The sequence below is a fragment of the Aethalodelphis obliquidens genome, unplaced genomic scaffold, assembly GCF_003676395.1.
Source record: "Aethalodelphis obliquidens isolate GAN/ISIS:26980383/991018 unplaced genomic scaffold, ASM367639v1 scaffold73, whole genome shotgun sequence".
Taxonomy (NCBI): Eukaryota; Metazoa; Chordata; class Mammalia; order Artiodactyla; family Delphinidae; genus Aethalodelphis; species Aethalodelphis obliquidens.
The window spans coordinates 7140769-7166249 of record NW_020838017.1 but is presented as its reverse complement, the minus strand read 5'-3'; the positions used below and the strand labels follow the sequence as shown (position 1 = coordinate 7166249).

The 25481-nt window shown below is 42.5% G+C and overlaps 1 protein-coding gene across 3 annotated transcripts in view; it reads right to left on the bottom strand.

Moving 5' to 3' along the window:
* ARID5B (AT-rich interaction domain 5B) overlaps positions 1-25481 on the bottom strand; it is a 189246-nt gene that overhangs the window by 77896 nt on the left and 85869 nt on the right. For all 3 annotated transcript variants that reach the window (XM_027091882.1, XM_027091884.1, XM_027091883.1), the window contains one exon: positions 18633-18863. In XM_027091882.1, the coding sequence (XP_026947683.1) occupies positions 18633-18863 (231 nt within the window). The remainder of the gene's footprint in view (positions 1-18632; positions 18864-25481) is intronic.

Sequence of the window (25481 nt, the reverse complement as noted above, 5' to 3'; positions counted from 1 at the left end):
AGAAACAATGCCAAAATATTTCCTCCACTCATTAATAGCAACTGTCTTTGGGAAGACAGATGCCAAAAAGCCAGCACTTTTCTAATTCACTGGGTCCCATGACATGTCTGTTATTACAGGTTTCATAAGGAGTCCACAGACTGGTCGATTTACGGGCAAAGGAAAATAGTCTTTAAGACAATCTGTATTTACATTTTTAAAAAATCTCTCCGAAAAGTACCAAGTTTTGATTCTAAGATGCACAATTCTTTTCACATTTCAGGGTCTCCAGGACTGGTGGTCTCCCAATGAACATGTTACAATTATGCTTTTTTACTTCCTAGCAGCGCACATAAAAATGACGTGTATTACAAACATGTTGTCTTAGATCTGATGAACTACAGTACCTAGTTGTTTGGTCTATATCAGGGGTCAGCGGATTCTTCTGTAAAGGGTCGGGGCGTAAATATTTTCAGCTCTGTGGTGCATGCTCCACTCTGCTGCTGCAGCACGAAAACAGCCATAGATAAGACACATAAGCGCGTGAGTGCGGTGTGGTGCTGTTCCAATAAATCTCTGTAGCATGGCGACAGCCCAGAGGTGGCCCGTGGGCATGGGATGCCCTAAACTAGATTGTCAACAGCACATGATGAGAATGGGCCCAGCGGGGAACGGGGCACACTGACAGAACATCAGGCCTGATGCTATACCTGCTGAAGGCATGGACCTTGTCACACGCTGCAGTCTTCCCGGTCTAACAACTCACTTGCCGCAGGATATCAGTACAGGTCAGATAAGGCTGAGGCCACTGACCACGTTTAAACTCACATGAGTCAATCACTAAATGGTCATTCCCCAGGGTGGGGAAGCAAGGACCGTGCAGGTGAATGAAGAGAATGTGGATGGCTGCACCCGTAGGAACACTGTTTTTGTCCTTTTTGTCAAAAATTTTGAGTACAAGCTGGATTCTGTAATTATTATTTAAGTAAATCAGAGGAGTCAACGGTTTACTACAAAGAACAGCACGCCCTGTAAGAGTACCCATTCTACAGGACACGGAGCTGGGTTCGAATCCCAGCTCCACCCCTGGAAGAACTCTATGGAATGACCTCCTTCAACAGCTCTGAGCCTCACTTTTTTCATCTGCAAAACAGGGATAACAACACCTACCTCAAAGTATGGTTGTGAGAATTTAAGGAGATAATGCAGGTAGTTAAGTGTTTCATAAATGGGAAAGTTGGCTTCACCAAGCCTTTCACATGATTCATTAAATGGACATCATTCAGGGACACAAACTGTATTTAGGCACCTCTCTCGATACAATAAAAGGTATGAGCTACTGCTATTATATATACTTTTTCTATTAATTTTTATTGGAGTATAGTTGCTTTGCAGTGTTGTATTACTTTCTGCTGTAGAGCAAAGCGAATCAGCCACAGTATACACACATCCCCTCTTCCTTGGAGTTCCTTCCCATTTAGGTCACCACAGAGCACTGAGGAGAGTTCCCTGTGCTATACAGTAGGTTCTCATTAGTTATCTATTTTATACATATGAGTGTATGTATGTCAATCCCAATATATATATACTTTTAATTAACCAGAATTCTCAGGAAATGAGCTGTCCTAGTTAACAAAAATATAAAGTTTACAGAGAATCATTACAAATCATTATTTCACTGACAGAATGCAAGAATGTGAGAACAAAAGGGGATCTTAAAGATCATGCAGCCTTGGGGTTCTTAACCAAGGTTTCACACAGTCTGTGAACCTGAAAAATACATGCAGAATTTTCTATATTTGCTTGATATGTTAATTTTTGCTCATAATAATGTTCAGAGCCATGATGATGATGATGATGATATCTGCATGCACATTTTTATCAGAAGAAGATTTACAGCTTTCATCAGATTCTCAAAAGGGGCTGAGATCCCAGAAAGCTCAAAAATCCAGTCCAACCTTCCATTTCACATGTAAGACATGGAAACAAGAAGTCAACTGAGGGGGCTTCCCTGGTGGTGCAGTGGTTAAGAATCCTCCTGCAAATACAGGGGATATGGGTTCGAGCCCTGGTCCGGGAAGATCCCACATGCCGTGGAGCAACTAAGCACATGCGCCACAACTACTGAGCCTTTGCTCTAGAGCCCGCGAGCCACAACTACTGAAGCCCGCACGCCTAGAGCCCGTGCTCTGCAACAAGAGAAGCCACCGCAATGAGAAGCCTGCACGCCACAACGAAGAGTAGCCCCCGCTCGCCACAACTAGAGAAAGCCTGGGCACAGCAACAAAGACCCAACGCAGCCAAAAATAAAGATAAATTAATTAATTAAAAAAAAAAGTCAACTGAGTTGCTGAAGGTCCCTATTTAGTATGAGGGTCAGATCTGAACCCAGGTCTCCCGACTTCCACCCAAGTGCCCTCTCCTGTGCTTTTTCTTAGTTTCTCGGGAATTGATAGCACTACTGTATCATCTCTCCAACGTCCTGGCTCTGTACTAAAGGCAAGGCCTTCACCTGAGCCCACTGCCTAAGAAACAGACCGCACCTTCTGCTGCTATTTCTTGCCACACTGTACCACTCATGTGGGCACCAGCTACAGCCCAAGGTTCCTCCATCATGCCTGGACAGAAGCAAACAAGGAAGGAGGAGGTGGCGGTAACAGTTACGTTGTCAACTTCCATTCTTCGTTTACCACTGCCACCGACGCCAACTTTAGGCAATCCCATGACACTGAGCCTCAATCTTAAGTGTGCATGAAGTGTAATTAAAACATGGGACATTCCCCATTTAAATTCAGGAGGTCTGAGACTAAAAGTCAAAATTTTAGCAAGTTCTTCAAGAGACTGCTGATGAGGTGAAAATCTCTACCTAAACTCACTTTCTTGCCTAAGCCCAGTATCCACTGAAGAAATTTTTTCCTGTTGTGCTTTAGAGCTGTACAGAAACTCAGGGTCTTCATTCTGAGCACTGGTTCTGTATCTTCAGCCATAGCTGTGGAAGGTTCAGAAGATAAGAGCTGATTGTGAACTCAGCCCATAGCAGGCTCTGATTATCTATCTCTCCACTGTTGCTCAGAAGGAAAGTAATTTTGGCAATAAGAGATTCCTGGAATTTATCCTAAAGAAATCATCAAAATGCTGATATTTGTATAGATAAAGGTGTTCATTACAGTGTTAATTATACATTATACATTAAAGCAACAAAACAAAACTCTGGAGGAAATGATATAAACTTCTAACAGAAAGGGATTATGTAAACTCAGATACATTCATTTTATGTACTATTATGCAACCATTAAAATGGTGTTTATAGGGCTTCCCTGGTGGCGCAGTGGTTGAGTATCTGCCTGCTAATAGAGGGGACACGGGTTCGAGCCCTGGTCTGGGAGGATCCCACATGCCGCGGAGCAACTAGGCCCGTGAGCCACAACTACTGAGCCTGCGCGTCTGGAGCCTGTGCTCCGCAACAAGAGAGGCCGTGACAGTGAGAGGCCCGTGCACCGCGATGAAGAGTGGCCCCCGCTTGCCACAGCTAGAGAAAGCCCTCGCACAGAAACGAAGACCCAACACAGCAAAAATAAATTAATTAATTAATAAACTCCTACCCCCAACATCTTAAAAAAAAATGGTGTTTATAAAAATGTTGACAATAATATGAGGAAAGGTTTATTTTGTAATAACTAAAATTTTAAGATACAATTGCATATATAAGATGTTCTCAATAAAAATGCTTTGGAAAAAGACTGGGAGGAAACGGATGAACAATGATGAGATTATTCGTGCTATTTAGGTAGGCAATATCAGAGCGGATGAGAACACCAGCTTTGAAGCCAGACAGACCTGAACTGGAGCCCAGCCTCACCACTTACTAGCTGTGTGGCTTACTTGCTGTAAACTTTCTGAGCGTCTGTTTGTTCCTCTGTGAAGTGATAGTTAATACGAGCCTCCTTATAGGGGTGCTGTAAAGATTTTTTTTTTAATAAATTTATTTATTATTTATTTTTGGCTGTGTTGGGTCTTCATTGCTGCACACGGGCCCTCTCCAGTTGTGATGGGCGGGGGCCACTCTTCATTGCAGTGCGCGGGCCTCTCACCACGGTGGCCTCTCCTGTTGCGAAGCACGGGCTCTAGGCACGCGGGCTTCAGTAGTTGTGGCACGCGGGCTCAGTAGTTGTGGCCTGCGGGCTCTACAGCGCAGGCTCAGTAGTTGTGGCGCACGGGCCTAGCTGCTCCGCAGCATGTGGGATCTTCCCGGACCAGGGCTTGAACCCATGTCCCATGCATTGGCAGGCAGATTCTTAACCACTGCGCCACCAGGGAAGTCCCGGGGTGCTGTAAAGATTAAGCAAGAAAATGCATGGGAAGGGCTTAGCCTAAGGCCTGACATGTGGTCCATACTCAGAGAAGAGTGGCAATTATTATTATTATACTTGTAGTTTCCATAATGGAAGTAATTTCATGAGAAAATTATTTTGAAAAACATATGAGCTGGGTTGTTTTTTTTTTTTACTATTTTTTTTCCTATTGTACAAAGGGGATGGGGGATGGGGAACATCTGGTTAACTGAAGATTCTGGTTAATTAGAGTTTGCTGCATATAATCTTGCAGCTGTGACGCCATACCCTTCAGCACTGGGTCACACTTGCGGGGGAGAGCATTTAGGCACAGGGTGAGAAGCTGATGCTCGAGTCCTATTGAGGTCCCACCACGACCGCACTAATGTTTAGCCACTGATTTTCCTGATCAGTTCAACTGCCCAGTGGGGCCGGTGACACCTGTCCTCTTGGTTATATAGAGGTGTTCAGAGGTAAGGCATGAAAGACTGGGGGAAGATCTTTGAAATGTCTGAGGAAGGCTCTTCCAGGAGAAGGACATTCCTCTTGTGAGCTGTGAATGCAGGGCTGAGGACGAAATGAGCAATTACCAGGGCCGGCAGTGGTGAGACCACACTCTACAACTCTGAGGTCACCTCCTCAGCTCGGGATGAGGTCAGCAAGTCAACTAAGGCGGGGCTCCACAATACTCCCTGTTTGTTCAAGTCCTCACACATTTCATATCTTCCCTTCTTTCAAGAACTATGGGACAGGGCTTCCCTGGTGGCGCAGTGGTAAAGAATCCGCCTGCCAATACAGGGGACACAGGTTCGAGCCCTGGCCCGGGAGATCCCACATGCCGTGGTGCAACTAAGCCCGTGCCCCACAACTACTGAGCCTGCGCTCTAGAGCCCGCGAGCCACAACTACTGAGCCCATGTGCCACAACTACTGAAGCCCGCGTGCCTAGAGCCCGTGCTCCGCAACAAGAGAAGCCACTGCAATGAGAAGCCCGCGCACCGCAACGAAGGGTAGCCCTTGCTCACCGCAACTAGAGAAAGCCCGCGCACAGCAATGAAGACCCAGTGCAGCCAAAAATAACTAAATTAAATAATTTATTTAAAAAAAAAAAAGAACTATGGGACAGAATGCGCTCCCTAGAGCATAAGACCTGTCATCGGTGCTACGATAAAAACAAACCTCAGAAGAACCAACAATTACCAACCCCCTCCTCCTCTCTGAAAGCCCATGTGCTGGGGATGGGGCAGTAGTCAGTGCCCTGCGAGAGTACAGTTTCTGGCACTGTGTGTGATATCTTCGTTAAAATATTTTATCTCTGATTTAAAAGACCCACCGCTCATGTCTGGGACTGTGAGGAAGAAAGTGTGACCTGCTAAACCCTGCGTGTGGTGAACCTGCCTCATGCAGGATCCCCTGTGGAACTCTCCTGGGAGCCAGAAGACCTCATCCTCATCCATAAATAACACAGAGCAAGTCAGGGATCCATAAAGTATCCTTGGCCGTACGTGCCATCCACTAAGTAATCTTCGGAATAGTGAACGTTATACTGGCTAAGCCTCTTCCTTCCCAACGCTTTCTGATATGATTCCAGCCTGAACTGTAATCTATATGTACTATGTTCCTGATCCAGAGAACCCACATTTGATTAGAACTTGCCAGTGTTCTGTATGCTAACGGTCCCTCCACCATTCCCTTTTTTTAAAAAACATCTTTATTGGAGTATAATTGCTTTACAATGCTGTGTTAGTTTCTGCTGTATAACATAGTGAATCAGCTATACATATACATATATCCCCATATCTCCTCTCTCTTGCGTCTCCCTTACACCCTCCGTATCCCACCCCTCTAGGTGGTCACAAAGCACAGAGCTGATCTCCCTGTGCTATGCAGTTGGTTCCCACTAGCTAGCTATTTTACGTTTGGTAGTGTGTATATGTCCATGCCACTCTCACTTCGTCCCAGCTTCCCCTTCCCCCTCCCTGTGTCCTCAAGTCCATTCTCTATGTCTGCATCTTTATTCCTGTCCTGCCCTTAGGTTCTTCAGAACCTTTTTTTTAAAGATTCCATATATATGTGTTAGCATATGGTATTTGTTTTACTCTTTCTGACTTACTTCACTCTCTATGACAGACTCTAGGTCCATCCACCTCACTACAAATAACTCAATTTCATTTCTTTTCATGGCTGAGTAATATTCCCTTGTATATATGTGCCACATCTTCTTTATCCATTCATCTGTTTTTAGTTTACATCTATTTTTAGTTTTTTAAGGAACCTCCATACTGTTCTCCATAGTGGCTGTATCAATTTACATTCCCACCAACAGTGCAAGAGTATTCCCTTTTCTCCACACCCTCTCCAGCATTTATTGTTTGCAGATTTTTTGATGATGGCCATTCTGACTGGCGTGAGGTGATACCTCATTGTAGCTTTGATTTGCATTTCTCTAATGATTAGTGATGTTGAGCATCCTTTCATGTGTTTGTTGGCAGTCTGTATATCTTCTTTGGAGAAATGTCTATTTAGGTCTTCTGCCCATTTTTGGATTGGGTTGTTTGTTTCTTTGATACTGAGCTGCATGAGCCGCTTGTAAAGTTTGGAGATTAATCCTTTGTCAGTTGCTTCATTTGCAAATACTTTCTCCCATTCTGAGGGTTGTCTTTTCATCTTGTTTATGGTTTCCTTTGCTGTGCAAAAGCTTTTAAGTTTCATTAGGTCCCATTTGTTTATCTTTGTTTTTATTTCCATTTCTCTAGGAGGTGGGTCAAAAAGGATCTTGCTGTGATTTATGTCATGCCTATGTTTTCCTCTAAGAGTTTTATAGTGTCTGGCCTTACATTTAGGTCTTTCATCCATTTTGAGTTTATTTTTGTGTATGGTGTTAGGGAGTGCTCTAAATTCATTCTTTTACATGTAGCTGTCCAGTTTTCCCAGCAACACTTATTAAAGAGGCTGTCTTTTCTACATCTTATACTCTTGCCTCTTTTATCAAAAATAAGGTGACCATATGTGCATGGGTTTATCTCTGAGCTTTCTATCCTGTTCCATTGATCTATATTTCTGTTTTTGTGCCAGTTCCATACTGTCTTGATTACTGTAGCTTTGTAGTATAGTCTGAAGCCTGGGAGCCTGATTCCTCCAGCTCTGTTTTTCTTTCTCAAGATTGCTTTGGCTATTTGGGGTCTTTTGTGTTTCCATACAAATTGTGAAATTTTTTGTTCTAGTTCTGTGAAAAATGTCATTGTTAGTTTGATAGGGATTGCACTGAATCTGTAGATTGCTTTGGGTAGTGTAGTCATTTTCACAATGTTGATTCTTCCAATCCAAGAACATGGTATATCTCTCCATCTGTTTGTATCAACTTTAATTTCTTTCATCTGTGTCTTATAGTTTTCCGCATTCAGGTCTTTAGTCTCCTTAGGTAAGTTTATTCCTAGGTATTGGTATTTGATTATTTTTGTTGCAATGGTAAATGGGAGTGTTTCCTTAATTTCTCTTTCAGATTTTTCATCATTAGTGTTTAGGAATGCAAGAGATTTCTGTGCATTAATTTTGTATCCTACTACTTTTTGTATCCTGCTACCAAATTCATTGATTAGCTCTAGCAGTTTTCTGGTAACATCTTTAGGATTCTCTATGTATAGTATCACGTCATTTGCAAACACTCACAGCTTTACTTCCTCTTTTCCGATTTGGATTCGTTTTCTTTCTTTTTCTTCTCTGATTGCTGTGGCTAAAACTTCCAAAACTATGTTGAATAATAGTGGTGAGAGTGGACAAACTTGTCTTGTTCCTGATCTTAGAGGAAGTGGTTTCAGTTTTTCACCATTGAGAACAATGTTCCGCCACCATTCCTTGATGTCCACAATGAATTCTGATATCTGAACGTGAGAGGCGGGAAAGGTGGATGCACTAATTTCTGGATACAGGCTACCATTTGCCCTAACTTAAGGATGCTCCCCGACTTCCTCAGAAAGAGCAACTTAGAGGCTGTGCAGACTCCAGGGACTGTTAAGCTTCGTAACAAGTGAACAATCTTCAACCAAAGACACTGACCAATTTATGAAGACTGTTCCTCTAGTTTGAAAAGGTGAGTAAATGTTGAGAGAAACCTGGTTGCTTTGAGCTAGACGTGTTCCGTTGAGAATTAAATCAACTGGCGATGAGCTAAAGTTTAAAGATTGAGGTCAAGAAATACTTGACTCTAAGGAAGGTGCTAAGATAGATGATGGAGATTTGAAGCCCTCTGGAACCTAGCAGAGTTTTTATATTATTTCCACAAGCATATGTTGTTACAAAGATGAGTATGGCATGATTCTTACCACCACCACCGCCACCTCCCCCCGCAGGAGCTTAGAATCTAGTGAAGAGAAATGCAGTTGACGCTGGTAACTTTAATACCAAGCAGAAGGAAAAAATAACTTTGGAAAAGTACTGAGTAACACGAAAGGGATAAGGAGCAAAGTGTCCAAGATGATTATTCTGAAGCTACTCGTTCAGCCTAGAAGCAGCCCTTTAAACAGCTAGGAAATCAAGCAGGCACCTCGCTCCTTTACCCGCTGCTGCGAAGCTCATGCAGCCCTCCCTCTCTTATACACCCAAACAAACATTTCCAATTTAATAAGAGACACACTGATTTTTCCTCCAAGAGGTTTCCTCTGGGTCTTAACCACAACGGGGCCTGTGAGAGAAGGACTCAGGAGCACGTGAGTCCTCAGGGGAAGGTGACATCTTCTAGGAGGAAAAAAAAATGTTCTGCTCGTGGAGGCTGTTTTTTGGTCTACGCTGAAAACTAAAAATGGCAGAGGAAAGAAACCTCATTCTCTGAGCTTCAAAGTCCACAGTATTTTCCACCTCCTCACCTGAAATAACTTCCTCCTTTTTGAATCCCTCAAGGTCCAGCTGAAGATCCACTTCCCCTAAGAGGCCTCCCTGACCTCCGCACCCTCTTCTGTACATCTTTTAACTCCAGTGGCACCTAGACTTTGACCTTCTCAGTTTGCCCTTCACAGACTGCCCGGCAGCCTCCATGAGATGGCAGAGCTTTCCCATTTGCTAAAGCTCCACGATATCATCTCTCTGAATGCCAAAGTGACTCCAGACTCTTAGCTCCAAGCTCCTCTCACGCTGTGGTGGAAAGTGTGCTCACGGAGGTCAGCAGCCCGGGAAGGGGGCGCTACAACTCGCACGTCAGCAGCATGTGAGACCTGTGACCCTGCAGCCACCGTGTGACCCTAAGGTTGCTCATGGGTCAAAGGCAGGATTGTTAAAAGGATCACAGATAACAGTGGCAGTGACCACTGCTCTACGGCTTCTCTCAACCACCTTGATCTGTAAGTGTCTTGAGAACAGAGACCAAGATCCCAACAACGTCTGGAGCTCTGCCTTCAACAGAGTTGGTGCTCAGTGAATGTGTGGATAAGAACCCAAGAAGCATCAGAACGCACAGCCTTCTTCTGCCCAAGTCCCACGTTCTTTCGTCCTCCAAGATGGCGACCGGATAGCCAGAAAGGCAGTTCAGAGAGGAGTCTTGGGGAGAGAACTTCTAGGCAACTTCCAAATGGAGCGTAAAGCCCAGATGATGGAATCAAGGCCCACGCCAGCCAGCAGTGAGGAGATTTCCCGAGCAGGCATCACAGCTAGCTCCCTTGCCAAGAGCCTGGCTACTCAGCGTCCTTTGAAAACCCATTTCCAAATCATGGCAAACGAAATTTAATTTTAAAAAGGGAAATGATTTATGTGCTACAGGAATAAAGAAGTGACAGAAGCAGGAAAGCTTGCATACATTTCATTTTTTGAAATTAGACCTATAATTTTTTCATTAAAAACAAGGATGCCAAGTTGGGAAAGCCAATGCACTCTGAGCAGAAAATTACAGAGAGGTGCGTAAGGAGAGTCCTGTCAGCATCGCAGTCCCATGCCTTGAAACGAGTCCGGGAGAACGCAGGCTAGTTTACTACTGCCCCCCTCAACTTCTAAAGAGTTCCAGCTCTTAAAGGGCTCGATACTCACATCTGCTTCTCTGATGGAGTGGGAAGCCACTGGGAGATCTGAGCACGGAAATGGTCATTCCGACTGCTGTCTTGAAAAGAGACCAAAGGACAGCAAGGGCTGAAGCAGGGAGACTGGTGTAACATAGACAAGAGAAGACGTTGGCATCAGAGTTTCCTGATCCCAATCCAACGGTTTCCCTATTTTGAATCTTTACCATCAGTCCTTGCTAAACCACTCCAACACATACCAATCCCTCTAAATCCTACGGAACCTATTTCACGTCGATCATCTAGAGACCTGGTGGTCAGATATCTGTTTCCTGTCAGCCTGACGATCTGCGGAAATCCGACAGCTCTTCCCGAGCAGGGACCAAGGTGGGAGGCACGCAAGTATAACGGTTAAGAGTCACACTGTGGAGGTTCAAGTCCTGGTTTTACCACTTGCTAGCTGTGTCACGTTGCTGTGCTTAAGCGTCCTCATCTGTAAAATGGCGGAGAGCAATGCTATCGATACGCAGTGTGCACGTATCCGTTCATTCATGTAACCGATATTTATTATATCCCTACGACATGCCAGGTATTGTTCTGGTCCCCAGGCACATGGTTGTGAAAAGACAGAAGAGCTCCTTGCTCTTAAGGAGCTTACATATAGTATGGGTGGGCAGGAAGCAGACAGACTAAAACACGTAAAGAGACAGATATAGGAGTTCATTTCCGATAGGGATGAGGGACAGGAAGATAAGGATACACTGGGTGATGGGACAGAGCCAGATCTGTGGAAGAGGGAAGGTCAGAGAAGACTTCTCTGGGGAGGAGACATTTGAGCTGAGGCTGGAATGACGAGAAGAAGCCAGACCCATGATATCTGTGGAAACACATTCCAGGCAGAAGGACAAACAAACAAGTATTTCTGGAATGAATGGATGTCGAATGAGTTTAAGTAGCAAATGATACCTCATTTTCCCTAGGAGGCTGTATAGGTATGAAATGATTTTGTGTATGTTTTTTGAGGCATCCCTGTGGACCCCATATGTGGTTAAGGTAGTACTGGGTGGTGCAAGAGGTACAAGAAGATTCTGTGAACCTGAGTACTTAAGCAGTACTTGCCATGTTCCATCTAAGCGCTTTAAGCGATTAACTCATTTAATCTTCACAACAACCCTGTGAGGTATGGTCTACGCCTAGGAGGTGTGGTCATGGCTATCCCACATTTCGCTAATACCCTTCCCGCATACCACACCGTAAGATCCGTAAGAGTAGGGGATTTTTCCGTCTTGTTCACAACTGTGTGCACAGGCACCACTTGCGGCACTGTAGGTATTGAATAGATATTGGTGAAACACAGGAACGGATATGGGCACACTGTGTATCAGACAACGTCCTGGGCCCTAAGCATCCCCAGAGAGCCTCACCCGAAGTCCAAGGAACTTAAATCAATCCAGTTTCCCTGACAGGATAGAATGAAGGAGTTTAGAGAGAATCTTCATTTATCAAGAAGATTTTAAAAATCAAATGAACACAGACTTACTTGGGACCTCATTCCACCAACCCTCCCCCTAACCAGCACTTTTGCCTGTGATTTTTCAATGACCTGGCTCCTTCCTGTCGTGTGTGTGGTGTGTGTGTGTGCACGCGCGTTTTAACTGATAAAAATATCTGTTTCACCCTGGAGAGGAACGTGTTGATCTTGCTAAAGTAATAGGATATAACTTTCTTGCTTTTCTCGATAAAATCCTAGGTGAAATATTAGTCAATATAGACACAAATTCTTTCTTCTGCAGTGAACAGAGTGTATTGAACCCATCAGTCCAAATAGTTTCTAATAACCTATGGAGTCCACTCAGCTACAAAAGGAGGCCAGAGTTATTTTAAAATACATTTTAAGTTCTAAAAACAGAAGAGAAATCCACTCATCCTACCCACTTCATATATCACGACTCTGTAAATTAATTTACAGTAGCAACATAAAAATTCTTTTTATTAACCCCCAAAAGGGTTGGCACCCTAGCTTCCAACGCCTCTGCCCAAGGAGGCCTGTTCTCCAGTCCTCTTTGTGTCTCGCTGTCCTGGAAGCCAAAGCCCTATGTCCACCATTCCATGTACTCTAGAGCACATCCCACACACCTCTACCAGCAGACGTATTGCGGTTTGGTTGACTGTGGTATGATGAACTTAACATTCTCTCTGGCCCTGCTTTGGCAGCTACGTGGAATAAAGAGCAGGTAACCAGGAGTGGTCGTGGTTAGACCATCCTCTATGATAAACAGAACCTCTAGAAAACTTCCAAGACAAAGCAGTCCTCCAAGCGAGATCTCTGAAGGTGAAGGTCTTCTGCGGAAACAGCAATGTTCAAGAAGCACAACTCCTTTGCCACCCGGCTTCAGTTAAAGAGAAACATCTGCCTTGTTATCGTTTGGGAGGTGGGTGGGCACTGTAGGCAGGCAGGCAGGGGAAGCCTGAATGTGGACATGGGCCAGGAACAAAGCCATCAGATCATCGAAATCCACTGAGACCATGAAACCTACTTTGGCAAGAAAAAAATGTTTACTCACTTACAAATTCCCATGATCTTTAACAAAACAACTGCCTTTCCTTTCATTTCCAGCAAAGCATGTGATGTTTAGAGGGGAAGAGGCAGTGTCGTCCAGCTCGTTCTTTACACTTCAAAATAATTTTATAGGTCCTGAGTTTTCTTTCATAAAATGTCAAGGTTTCATCCCCTCTTCTGTTTCCCTCCCTCCCTTTGCTTTTTCTTCTTTTGTCTATAATGTCATTATTTCACCCCACAGGAAAATGGAAAGTTCAGGGCAGAGTCAGAAAAGAGTCTTTAAAACATACTGTAAAAAGTAGAAAACTATTCTTTTCCATTAAGGTTCCAGTAAGAGCCCCAGAGTCTTAGGAAAACGGTTCCTTTATTATTCAAAGAGGAAGATGGGTTTAGATGACTACGTACAAGTTGTCTGAGGCCTAAGACTCCAACAGAAACAATAGAGAATCTTCATTTATCAAGAGAATTAAAAAAAAAAAATCAAGCGAATACAAATTTTTTCTGAGCCCAGCAAGTGGGCTGTTACTACTGGATTTTACAGATGGGACAAGTGAGGGGCCTTACGTCACTTGCCCAGAGCACAGCAAATCAGACGGTTGAGCCTTGATTAAACCGGGGCTATGTGCCTATAAGCCTAGCACTCTTTTTATTCAATACTATAACATGTTACCCCGCAGCCCCTCAGCAGAGGCTATGTCTTAATACTGATGTAGCCAACTTCTCCCCGGGGATCAGGGTTCACGGTGTTCTCCATAGGGACCAAACGCCAAGATGACGGTCCACCTCATCTCTGTTCTGTTCGGGTGATTTACCACATCCTTCCTTTAACCTCATCCCGCTCCTTGGTCAAGAAGCCCATGCACACACGCACACGTGCACACACCATCTGCCAAGGAACTTAGAAGCATGACTTCTTACGTCTCTCTGCAATTCCAAGCTCAAACCAAAATAAACCGTACTTTTATTAATTTTTTAACCAACCATATCTTCATCCATTTAGCCTCACCCACCTTTAAAAACTGATTTCACCTCATTTACATTGGGTCTGCCTCACATCTCTGATAGAAGCCAATACCTTAAAGTTATCCATTTATCTACCATACTGCGGGTGCCTCCGTTTGGACTTAGCCGTCCACACCGCACACATGTGAAATCAATTTGTGTGATATTAATGTAAACATTGTGCATTACAAACTGGTGGACATTTTATTGTTCTAACAGGAAAAACAGAAAAAATGTTTGCAGGTGTGTGTTTTCTCTACAGCACAGAGGATAACCCACTATAAATGACAGTATGTGTTTTACAAAAGGATCATCACATTATAAAAAGAGGTAGAAGTAAGGTGGGGGGCTGTCAGAGAATGTCTCATGCTAGCAGATGCTGACAGGACAGTGGGGGGCAGGAATTATACGCAGGGTAAAGATGTTTATGAAAAAAAATTGCCATTCATCATGTCACTTTCCCCTCATTATTATTATAACCTCATTTCCTAATGGCATGTGCAAGACAACCAGTCTTCATAATGCTTTAGTGCGGAGTCCATTGCTTTGGTTTTAAAAATAGTCAACTCTCTCGTGCTCAGAAAACAGCACATTGCCTTTCAGAGCATTGTAACTGACAAGATGGAAGAAAGCGGGCAGGATGTTGAGGCTGAAGCTTTTCAATCACCTAACATTAATACGATTCAATTTATGCTTATGTCATAGGTTTAGACATTGTGCTGCCCTGTAAGCAAGGAAGGGACTTGAATAAAATACACTGAAGAGAGCAGATGGTATGCTATCAAAACCTTCAAGCCTAAAATAACCTCTCCCAAGTAAGGAGAATAGTTAATTAAAACCAGGATATGTTTACTCTATGCTGAATATCTCAATGCAAATAAAAATCAAAATGACACTACTGTCACGTGGGACTAAATGATGACCTTTCATCTATTCTCTTTCTCTTTCATAGTTTCTAATCAAACTTTTCATTAAACAGCTTCATAAAATTCCATGGAGAATTTATTTACAGGGACTCGCTGCAGACTTAAAAGCCTTACTTTGATTGTTCAATTAAATTTGTTATTCAGTGGACGACATTAAAACAATGGGAAAGGGGTGGGGTGTCTGAGCAGTTGGGCAAGGCTGTCACACGAGCAAAGTCCATTTTCAGAGATGAACCTGGGGAATGGGAGTAAGCTGGATGGCACACAGAGGAAACGAGGGGACATCCCTGCTCGAGAAAGAAAGCCCAGATCCGTTCCAAAGCCATGGCCTGGGTTTGTCCCAGCCCAGGTCCACCGACTCACATTCATGTCCTACTGGTAGAGAGGGCATCAGGCCATTTATAAGTCCCACACAGAGAGCACGGGAGCTGAGGGTGATGACTAAGGGCAAACAAATCTAAGAGAGACCAGCAGCTGACCCAGGGCAAAGGCAGCCATTCCTAATGGAGGCTGGACCTGAATTTTAAATGATCTAGGTATTTCCAAAACTTTTCTAATAACCTCTCTACCTATTTTTATTTTTTAAAAATTTTTATTGGAGTAGAGTTGATTTACAATGTGGTGTTAGTTTCAGGCGTACAGCAAAGTGAATCAGTTATGCATATACATGTATCCACTCTTTTTTTTTTTTTAAGATTCTTTTCCCATATAGGCCATTACAGAGTGTTGAGTAGAGTTCCCTGTGCTATACAGCAGGTTCTTATTAGTTATCTAGTTTACATATAGCATTGTGTATATGTCAATCCCAACCTTCCAATTTATCCCTCCCCTTCCCGCCGCTTCTCCCTATTGTTAAAAACCAGATCCAGCTCTGTCTTTTCCATAAGGCTTTCCCTGACCCCTTCACCATGATATGACCATCCTCTCCGGCCAGGCCACCTCCTGCATGCCCCCAGCTCACTGTGAAATGCCTACTGCACGTGCCTTCTACAACACTCACCCAATACTTCATCACTGACTTTCCTGTAACATGAGTTGACCTTTCAGGCGCGTTAATCCTGTCTTCCCCAATTAGATTTTAAATCCTCAAAACAAGCAAGGACTGTGTTTTATTTATCTTTGGAACACCCCCCTCCCACCCTCACTCCGTAACCCCATTTAATAAAAGAAAGCAAAAGATATATTAGTTAATAAGATAAACATTATTTAATCGTAGGAAAGCAGACACTGTCCTTTCGAGGAGGGCCTTGGAGGTATTTTATAGCAATTTATGAATTTCATGTGTCAAAGGCGTAGCTACTAAATGCTGCGCACTCTTTGCCATCAGCTCCACCATTCATCCACCTGGTGATATGGCTAATAAAGTTTGATTCTTACAGCCTAGGCATACTGTTACCTAAATTACAACTGACCAATTACTGGAGTCACCAAACGTGTGGTACAGAATATATACTCTGCAGAAAATTCATCTGCGGGCCCCCCGGCACTCGCGGTAATCTGACAGAAGTGTTTCAGTCATCTGGCAGTGTTTAATATTAGGAACATTTGTTTAATGCCAGTCACTAATTAAATTTATGTTCTTCCACCAACTGTTGGTTGGAGAAACCCAACCCCGCGTTTCAACAAACCCTTTAACCCATGTTGATTTCAAATATAACCAGTTGGAGGTTTAAAAGGAATTTCTCTGGAAATTGAGATGTATGACCAGAAGTGCAAGGTGGGGGAGGGATGTTGGTGAACGTGTTCAAATTGGGTCAGAATAAGCTTTTTTTCTGTTCACTTACTAAAATGAAACCCTGTAAGAAGTCCCAACTATACAACTATACCCTGTAAGAAGTCCCAACTATACTTAAGTGAAGTATACACTTAACTAAAAAAATCTGATATTCTAATTTTTTAGACTAGCCATCTAGAAGCTCTTTAAAGGTACCTTCATTCCAAAAGAAAGTTTCCACCTTAAGAGTCTGGAGAAGAAAAACAGCATTAAAATTAGCTATACCAGAAGAAGATTCCGGAAAACATTCAAAAGTCAGATGCTTGTGTTTGTGAGAACATTTAAAACTAATTTAGTAACTCTTAAACAACGATTGTGGTCGTTGTTAAACTGCAACTTCTATTACCAATTCTAGACACAACGGCTTTGAAACTCCATGACTAATAACTCTTAAATTAGCCAAAAAGGTTAAAACATGTTTTCATTATATTACACTGTGAAACTCTAATTTAGAATACTCTTAAATGAGGGAAAGCATTTTTTCAGTTCTATTTTGTTTCAGGAATTTAGACACCTCTTGAGCAGGAAGCAGGACAGAAAAACGCTTTGTCCTGGGAGTAGGGGCTAGAGATGAAAAACTCAAAAGAGAAGTATTGAAAAGGGAAGATTTATAAATGTTGATCTGAAAAGAGAGTATGTTTTAAAAATGTATTAGATACATTCATCTACTTGAATAAAAAGGTTATTTGAACATTAAGAACGATAAGAAAATCATAACTTGCATAAACACCACTACTCTCTTATAGACCGAGAAGCCAGAGTTGTGAAAGGCACCTGGAAAAAGTTTGGAACAACCAAAAAAAGTCACGTCTAATAAACTTAGGTCCCCTTCCTCTCTTTTCTCCCTTTGCTCTTGGATCAAGATGAGCCGTCTGGTCACCTTACCCTCATCTGCCCACACACCTACTTACGACACCCCCGCAGCAGCTCCAGGGCTGCTGGAGTCGTGAACAATCAGACTGGAGAGGCCACCGTGGACCCCCAAACCACGGTGAGGCCTGTAACGGCTGCGCAGAATAATCTGAACCTGAATAATCCGCAAAATTAGGCATCCTCGGAAAGACATTACCCAACAGGATCAAGGAATGTTCTGCCCCAAGGGACCCCCTCATACTCTCTAAGCCAAGGGTCTCCACTGCGTCTGCACCCAGATACCCACACGGGAGCCAGCGCGGCTCAGTCATCACCCCGCTCACTCTACGGTGGTGATTCCCAGAGAAGGGAGAGGGTGAGAGTTGGGGGTGTCTTTGCCTCTGTAAGTATACGAACTGCCAGGCGACACGTGTACTACGATGACGTGCCCCCTGGGTATTCTGATGTCCCTGCCCAGCCTATTGAGAACCACTGATATGATCCAATCTCTTCAAGAAAGAGATGAGAAAGTGAAGATGTGAGAGATGTGATTTTATCTTGCCTCCAGTCTTTCACGGCATCATGAAAGGTCTTCTAAACTTAGGATGTGCTGTCTTCTCCTCCTTCCTTTCTATCTACAGAGATCTCATGACCAATCAGCTGAACAGAGATGCAGGTACAGATATGTGAGCACATATCCATCTCTGATGGGCACAGTGTATAAAGATATATGTATATGACAAAATGAAGGGGCATGGGGATCTATCATCTGTCTATATCTATCTATCTATCTCTATTTACCTTATGATACTGAGGTGTTTAAACTGGTGTGTTTTTTTTAAACTGGTGAACTTTTATAGCTCCTTATACCACTGAAAAGGAAGTGATCAGTTAAATGAAGAAAATCAGTATCTGAATAGCCGAACCCTTTTAAGAAGCAACTAGCATAAAAGCTTCCTGTCCTATAAAGTCCAATTTCAAGGTTGACCAAGCAACTCCAGACTCTGTCTTGAACAACAAATTCTAAAGAATAATCCTGGGCCCTGGTACACACAGGCTGCCAGGTAGGCAATGACGTCTTATGCCGCAATCATTGGGGGGAGGGGAGGGGTGGGTGGCACACTGGGCTTGTCAAAGTAAGCCCCGTTCCCCATCGCTGCTCTTCACAAGAACTGAAAACAGCCAGACACACACGCACAAGTTTCATGTAGGAAAAAAAAAGACTCACCAAACTCATCGCATATGCTCTCATTTTCTATGAGAGTTGGGTGGTCAAAGGTGTCCCGACAGTACAGGATCTGAGGGTTCTTGCTGACCACTGCAATGCCCCCCAGGGCCAACGCAAACTGGTCCGTGAGAATGGAAGACGGCTTATCCTGGATGCGTTTCAGCATCGAGCGGTAGCGGCAGTACTGAGGGTAGCTGAGAACTATCACGTTCGTTTCTTCCTCGTCCTCCCCTAGACAAACGAGAAAACACTTCCATTACCCTTTTCGCTCCAACAGAGAATTGTCGTGGTCCTGGCATCATTTCAATGACCACCTCTGGTTTTGTACTAAAAATAGAGTCTTCAAAAAGACTCTTGTATCAGTTTATCTTTAGCACAGTTCGGCTACTGCCAGCATCCTCTCAGCACCATCACCCCTCCAGATCCATGAAAAAACCTCAGGCAGAGAAAAGGAAAAGAGTGGGATGGATAACCCCCCAGACAGATTACGCAATGTTTAGGTCACCGGCAAGCAGCAGAACCAGAAAACCGTCTTGAAAGAATCTGATGTATATATATATTTTAAGCATTAAAGGCATCACCGTAGGAAAAAATCAGAATTTTGCTGAGCTTCTTTATACTTCTTTCCACAGTTTGGTATTGCTTTTATTTTGGATTATGTCATCTTTCAGCGCTTAAAGCCCCTGTAAAGGTCATCTGGCCCCAGAGCGATGTCTGTGGGTCTAAAGAGCATCATTATCTGCTCTGGTGGTTGTTAGTTTTGCTCAATGAATATTTCTCATTCTCTTTACGGTCCTGTGGAAAGGCCGTACTTCCCTGCCCACTGAGGACAAACGGCTGTGTGACTTGTTCTGGCCAATGAAATATGGCAGCAGTGGGCGGCTACTTTAAGAGCCAGTGGACAATGGACCACACTCTCTCCCTCCCTTCGTTCTGGACATCTGTAACGTTTCAGACAGTGGCTACTCTGCCAGTCTTGGTCTTGAGTGAGGATAACACAGAGCAAAGCCCCTGGTTGGTCCTAAAGGGATGTATAAACGTAAGCACTTGTTCTTTCAAGTGAGACTGTGATTTGGAGGTTGTTTTTGCAGCATGATCCATTTCAATGTGACTGATACATCCACCTTCCCCCCGCCCTCCCCTCAACCCATACCCCCTATCTTCTTCTTCCTTTTTTTTTTTTTTTTTTTTTTGCGGTACGCAGGCCTCTCACTGTTGTGGCCTCTCCCATTGCGGAGCACAGGCTCCGGACGCGCAGGCTCAGCGACCATGGCTCACGGGCCCAGCCGCTCCACGGCATGTGGGATCTTCCCGGACCGGGGCACGAACCCGCGTCCCCTGCATCGGCAGGCGGACTCTCACACTGCGCCACCAGGGAAGCCCCATACCCCCTTATCTTCTAACGTTTCTCAAATCCATCTGGTAACTTAGCACAACGCAGAGGACCACAGAGAGGACTCCCCAGGCATCTTTGTGAGAGCTCCATCAGAACCAACTTAACTCAGGAGAACGTTTCAGCAACTTTAAGGAAACTCCCTCTTACAATGTGATCTTAATGCTTATTTACACCTCACCATATTAAGTGCTCATTTACAAAACCCAGATTCTGCATGCATGAATCCTTCCTTCATCTTAAGCTTGAGAAATGGCACCCCCTCCCTCTGGTATCCTGCCACCTGCACGACATCAAGCTGGATTTAGGCTCCACGACCCAGTTTGCCATCGCTCTCTATAACCACATCTTCAGGGCATTTGTAAGCAATTTCCAGATATGTCAGTTGCTTATCCAAAGGGAAAACACTCAATATTTCAAGCCTTTACGATGCTGCAGGGAACTGCACAAAACAGTTGTTAAGGATACCAACACTGTCGTGGCCATCTGGTAGCCAGTGGGAGACGAATGAGCAAGGACAGAACGTAATGATGGGACATAACCAGTACCAAAGGAAGGTGTGCATGCGACCTTTTCAGATAGGACGCCATTACCCAGATGTATTTCTCATTACGTTCACTTAGCTCCGCAGGCTGGAGGCTTCTTCGAGAATGGAGACGTTTAGCTGCTTTCCAGATGACGTCTTTTAACGGTTTATGTTGCTTAGACTCCAGCCTGGCTTGTGGGTAGCCACTTCATCAGTTGGCACACTTAATTAAAAGGAAATATGTCTACACTGAAAGCAAGTCCCCAGTGAAAAGTAGTTTTGAGATGCTGATGTATGTCCCAAGACATGCCAATTTGAGATTTTTACAGTAGATCAAGACACTAGTTCGTACTTTGGGTTCAAATCTGTGCTTTCTACAGAGTTAAAGCAAAAAAATGTTTTATTGGAAATATCTACCTAACATCAACAGAACTCCAGAGTGTCTAAGTACTAGCGGAAGAAGCAGCCCATAATGTGTCATTTGCATCATTACACTCTATTTGTCCAGGATGACCAAGATTTGTCTAAGATCGTCCAAGATGAGAGACAGGGGTATACCATGAACCCTCAGGACTTATTTCAGCATGCTCAGCCCCTAATGCCATCTCCTGTACATAGTAAATACTGTTCAAATATCTGTTGATTCCAAATCTCTTGGCTTTCTGTAATGGGTTGGGGGTGGCAGGAAGCCGTACTAGTTTCTCTAAGAATTCTTGAATGAAATGGAGAAAGTCATGATTCTCAGGCTGAATAAAGGTGAAAAAAATGAATGCTTCAGAGTTAGCTTTATAGCAGAAGATGTCATCTGGACTCACGGGACCACCTCACTTCCTTCCTATCCCTTCATTCTCCTTCTGTTTTTCTCTGACCATTTTTCATGATGATGCCATCTCTAGTTTCTTCTTAATTCTCTATTCTGGATGAAATCAGCCTCTTGGCTATGTTCTGTGCTTAGAAATGACTTTTTTTTTTTTTTAACTCCATCTCATCCTTCAAACAATTATCCCTCTTTCATCAGGCAGTTTCCAAAACACTAACCAACCCATGTGGTCCTGCTCTTTCTGATGGGAAAAAAATAGCAAATTCCCTCTGACCCCAAGTCATGGAAACACATGCTATGATGTCCATTCATTCTGGAGACAGTATCTCTAAGAATGCTCCCAGGACCGCCCGCATCAGAATCACATAGCGGGGTGTAAAGAGGCAGACTCTGGGGCCCCAAGGAGAACCTCTGACTCAGAAACCCTAAGGTTGGGGCCCAGAAATTTATATTTTTAACAAGCTCCCATGCACATTAAACTTTGAAAACACTACCTTTTACTTATAGTTATTTATTCAGTTGTGCTTTGATCTCTCTCCTCTCTCTCTCTCTCTCTATATATATACTTTTTTTTTCTTTTTTTCCTGTTTTCAGTTATATGCTTCTATCCAAAACCCCAATGTACCTGAAACAGAATACAGGACCAAATTCCCTTCTCCCTGCCGCTTTCCCAGGACTGTTACAGGTATCACGGAAGACAGCAAATGTAAAAAAGCTCTCTTAACCAAACATATGAGGAACTGAGGAACTGTTTTCTTGTTTAGGAAGCGGAGCAAAAATGCTACTGCAATTTCTGGTGCTAATAATAAAACATTAAAATTTACAAAGGCCTTTCACACATAGCATATCTTATGTTCGTTTGTTTCTCACAACAACCCTATTAGTAGCATGACAAACTGTTAATTAATATTCCCTGACTTAGAGACGGGAAAGTTGAGGTTCAGACACCCAAGTGACTAGTCCAGGATCTCAAAGAACTAGAAAGTGATGGAGGTGAGACTATAACCCAATCTTTTAACTCCAAGTTTGATGAGCTTTTCATTATGACAAAATGTCACTAATAATAACAACATTCCTTAGGGTAATATCTTGATTTCTTTTCCTATATGGGTGTGGCTGAAATAAAATATTTTTCCTTTGACATATGATTATTATTGTTGTTGTTACTGCTGTGGAACAGATTTAACTAATTTACAATATTAGGGACGAGGATGGTGGTCTTTGATCAAGTAAAAGAGGAGACATCCGTTTCATCAAGAACTGTTGAATTCAGCCAGTTATAAGCCAGAATTACTCTACTCTGGTTAAGTTGACGGGTTCTTATTTCGGAACACTGAAATTCCCATTGTAACGATTTAACATTATTGACACACCTTTCATGTTTATCAACTTTCTACTTTCTATCCACATGATAGGAAATAAAGTCAACTCTAGGCTGTGCAAGCCTAGAACCCCTGCCCCTCACTGAGAGGTCAGAGGCACAGCTGGGACCTGGTCTAATGTGGCAGTGCTTAGTGATTCCAAAAAAAAAATTATTATAACTTTGTTGCTTATTAGCAGAACCATCCATTTGGACCAGAATTTTGGCATTGTTTGGACAGAGGCAAATTTCCAACCTTTCAATTAGATACTCCCAGAGGAGCTGCCTTTAATATTTACAAAAGCAGAGAAAATCCACGAGACCCTCAGGACTCCTGTGAAGAGGTTAACAAACATTCTAGGTGAGAGTCAAGAGAAAATAGAGAGTAAAGGTGAGATCTGGAAGAACCAACGATTCATCTAGGTCAAAGTTTCCCTGAGTGAAGATACCCTGGATCTCTTCTTTGGAGTTTAGGCAGAAGTTTCTTGAACCGAAGAAACTTTTTTTTTTTTTTTTTTTCAAGACAAAGTGTGGTCACCTTAATATGAAAGGTATGTACAAGAGAGTACAAAACTGAGTTTGGAAGAGCTTTCCAGGTCTAAAATTCTATGATCCTATAACTTCCTTCTAAGCCTTTGCATTAACTTCTTCCTAATACAGCTACAAAGATATTAAATTGGTCAACAGCTGTCATATTTTATTTTGCCCTAGTACACTAAGAAACAAATAAAGCCAAACAACCTTTCAAGAATTCTTAAATTCCTCAGCTACTTCTTTCCTCCTATGCCTTTCACACACACACAAACAAATACTCCTATGCAAAGTTACGTACGAAACGAGGGCTGACAGTAAACGCTGTGTAGGACCATCTCCCCCTTCCCAATTCATAATAGGTCTAGCAGATAAATCTAAGAATGAATAAAGAGTGGATAAATTGCACATTTGTTTAGCAAGAGACAAACAAAGTGTTCCTGGAACAAAGATTTTCTTTCAGCCACACCCACGTAGGAAAAGAAATCAAAGTATTACCCTAAGGAATCTTTCTAACACACTCTAGTTGGTTGGGTTATATATACATTACTTGATTTCTGTCAACAGAAAATGACCAGCAATAAATTACTGGTACCAAAGACTGAAATTTCAAACCATAATTATGATATTCTATTAAAACGTCATCCTGTTCCTCAAGTCCCCCTCCACCAAAAAAAAAAAGTGTGCCTATTTTAAAATGAAATATTCAAAGGGAATAAGAGTCCCCAAATTACTAAACCTTATTTCAACTTCAGTGAAAAGAACTTTGCCTATTAAAAGTTAATACCTAAAGTACACTGCTTGTAATGCTCAACCAAAATTACTCTAATCCTGCACTTATATCATAATTACACGTTTTGTTAACCTCTCTCAATGTCAATTTTTCACTTATTTATATGTTTTCAAAGTCCAAAACAGAATTCCACTGAGAAACTGTAATTATAACGTGAGACTCCACCCAAGCTTTTCAAACAGTAACTGTATACCATTGCTTTAATCCTCAGCGTTGGGCTGGGAGCGGGGAGAAGGTGGGGGGAGATGGTAAGAGCAGGCATTCATTCTGAATAGCACGTTGCTCAAGTCGTCTTTGTAAAAAGAGAGATGCATGAAATAGCAAACACAATGAATTAATGGAGCATTGACTTTCAAATATCCATAATGCTATTTTTTTAAATAGATAATGGTGGCCAAACGCACAGAAGGCTGAAAACATAAATTCCGGAGGAGAAATTTGCTTTTATCTCTTACACAACAATTTAGAAATGTAACTTTCTTTTTCATTCTGTGGGGAGGGAGGAGGGAAGGCTTGTTTCGGAAACATCACACTATTATGCTTACTGAAAACCACTATAATCTATTTCTAACATCACAGTAAGCTTAAAAAAAAAAAAAAAACTTAAAAAAAACCCTCGCACCAGGATTTTATAGAGCCTGGTGGAAAAAGTATGCATGTTCCTTCCTGCACCTAATTACCTCAACTGAAAAATCTGCCAAGTATTTTGCCCTTTAGTTCTCTTAATCGTATTAGGGCAAATGCATTTGGATGCCAATAGAAACAAACATTTAAAGATTTTCACTTAAAAGATTCCAAATATGTATGAAGGTTATGTTTGAGACACAATGTCCCTAGTCCTTCAAAGATGATATACAGTGTTCTTTTTTTTTCCCCAAGCAAATATGAATTTGCTCATGTTATAAAACTTGATGTCTAGTTTTGAGACAATTTAAGTAAAATAATGTCAATATGAGAGGCTCTTACAATGATTTATGCTTCTTTCTGTTACTTTATTACATTAGACATTCCTTTCTCAAAGCTTTATACTTTTCACTGTGCTCCTAGCAACGACCCAAGGCAAAGCATCAACTTTATATACCTGGCACCATTCCAATTCTTACTGCTATTGACAATTATATTGAAGTTTCCACTTAATTGCTACTCGGCTGTGACACTGAATATTTGTCATAATTAGGCATTTCCTATTTTCCGTCCATTCATTTTTGATTATTACTGAAAATGAAATTTTTTTATTCCAGAAAACCTAAGCATGAAAATTCTACAGATAAGAGTAGCTACAGCTGTTACAATCATTACCAACATTGTAACATGCAGCAAAAAAAAAAAAAAAAGAAAAGAATATAATTTCTCAGAAGGTAATTTTCCTTTCAGTCTAAGTGCTCTTATTCATCTTACAGTTACTCAATGATTTCCTGTTCTAATT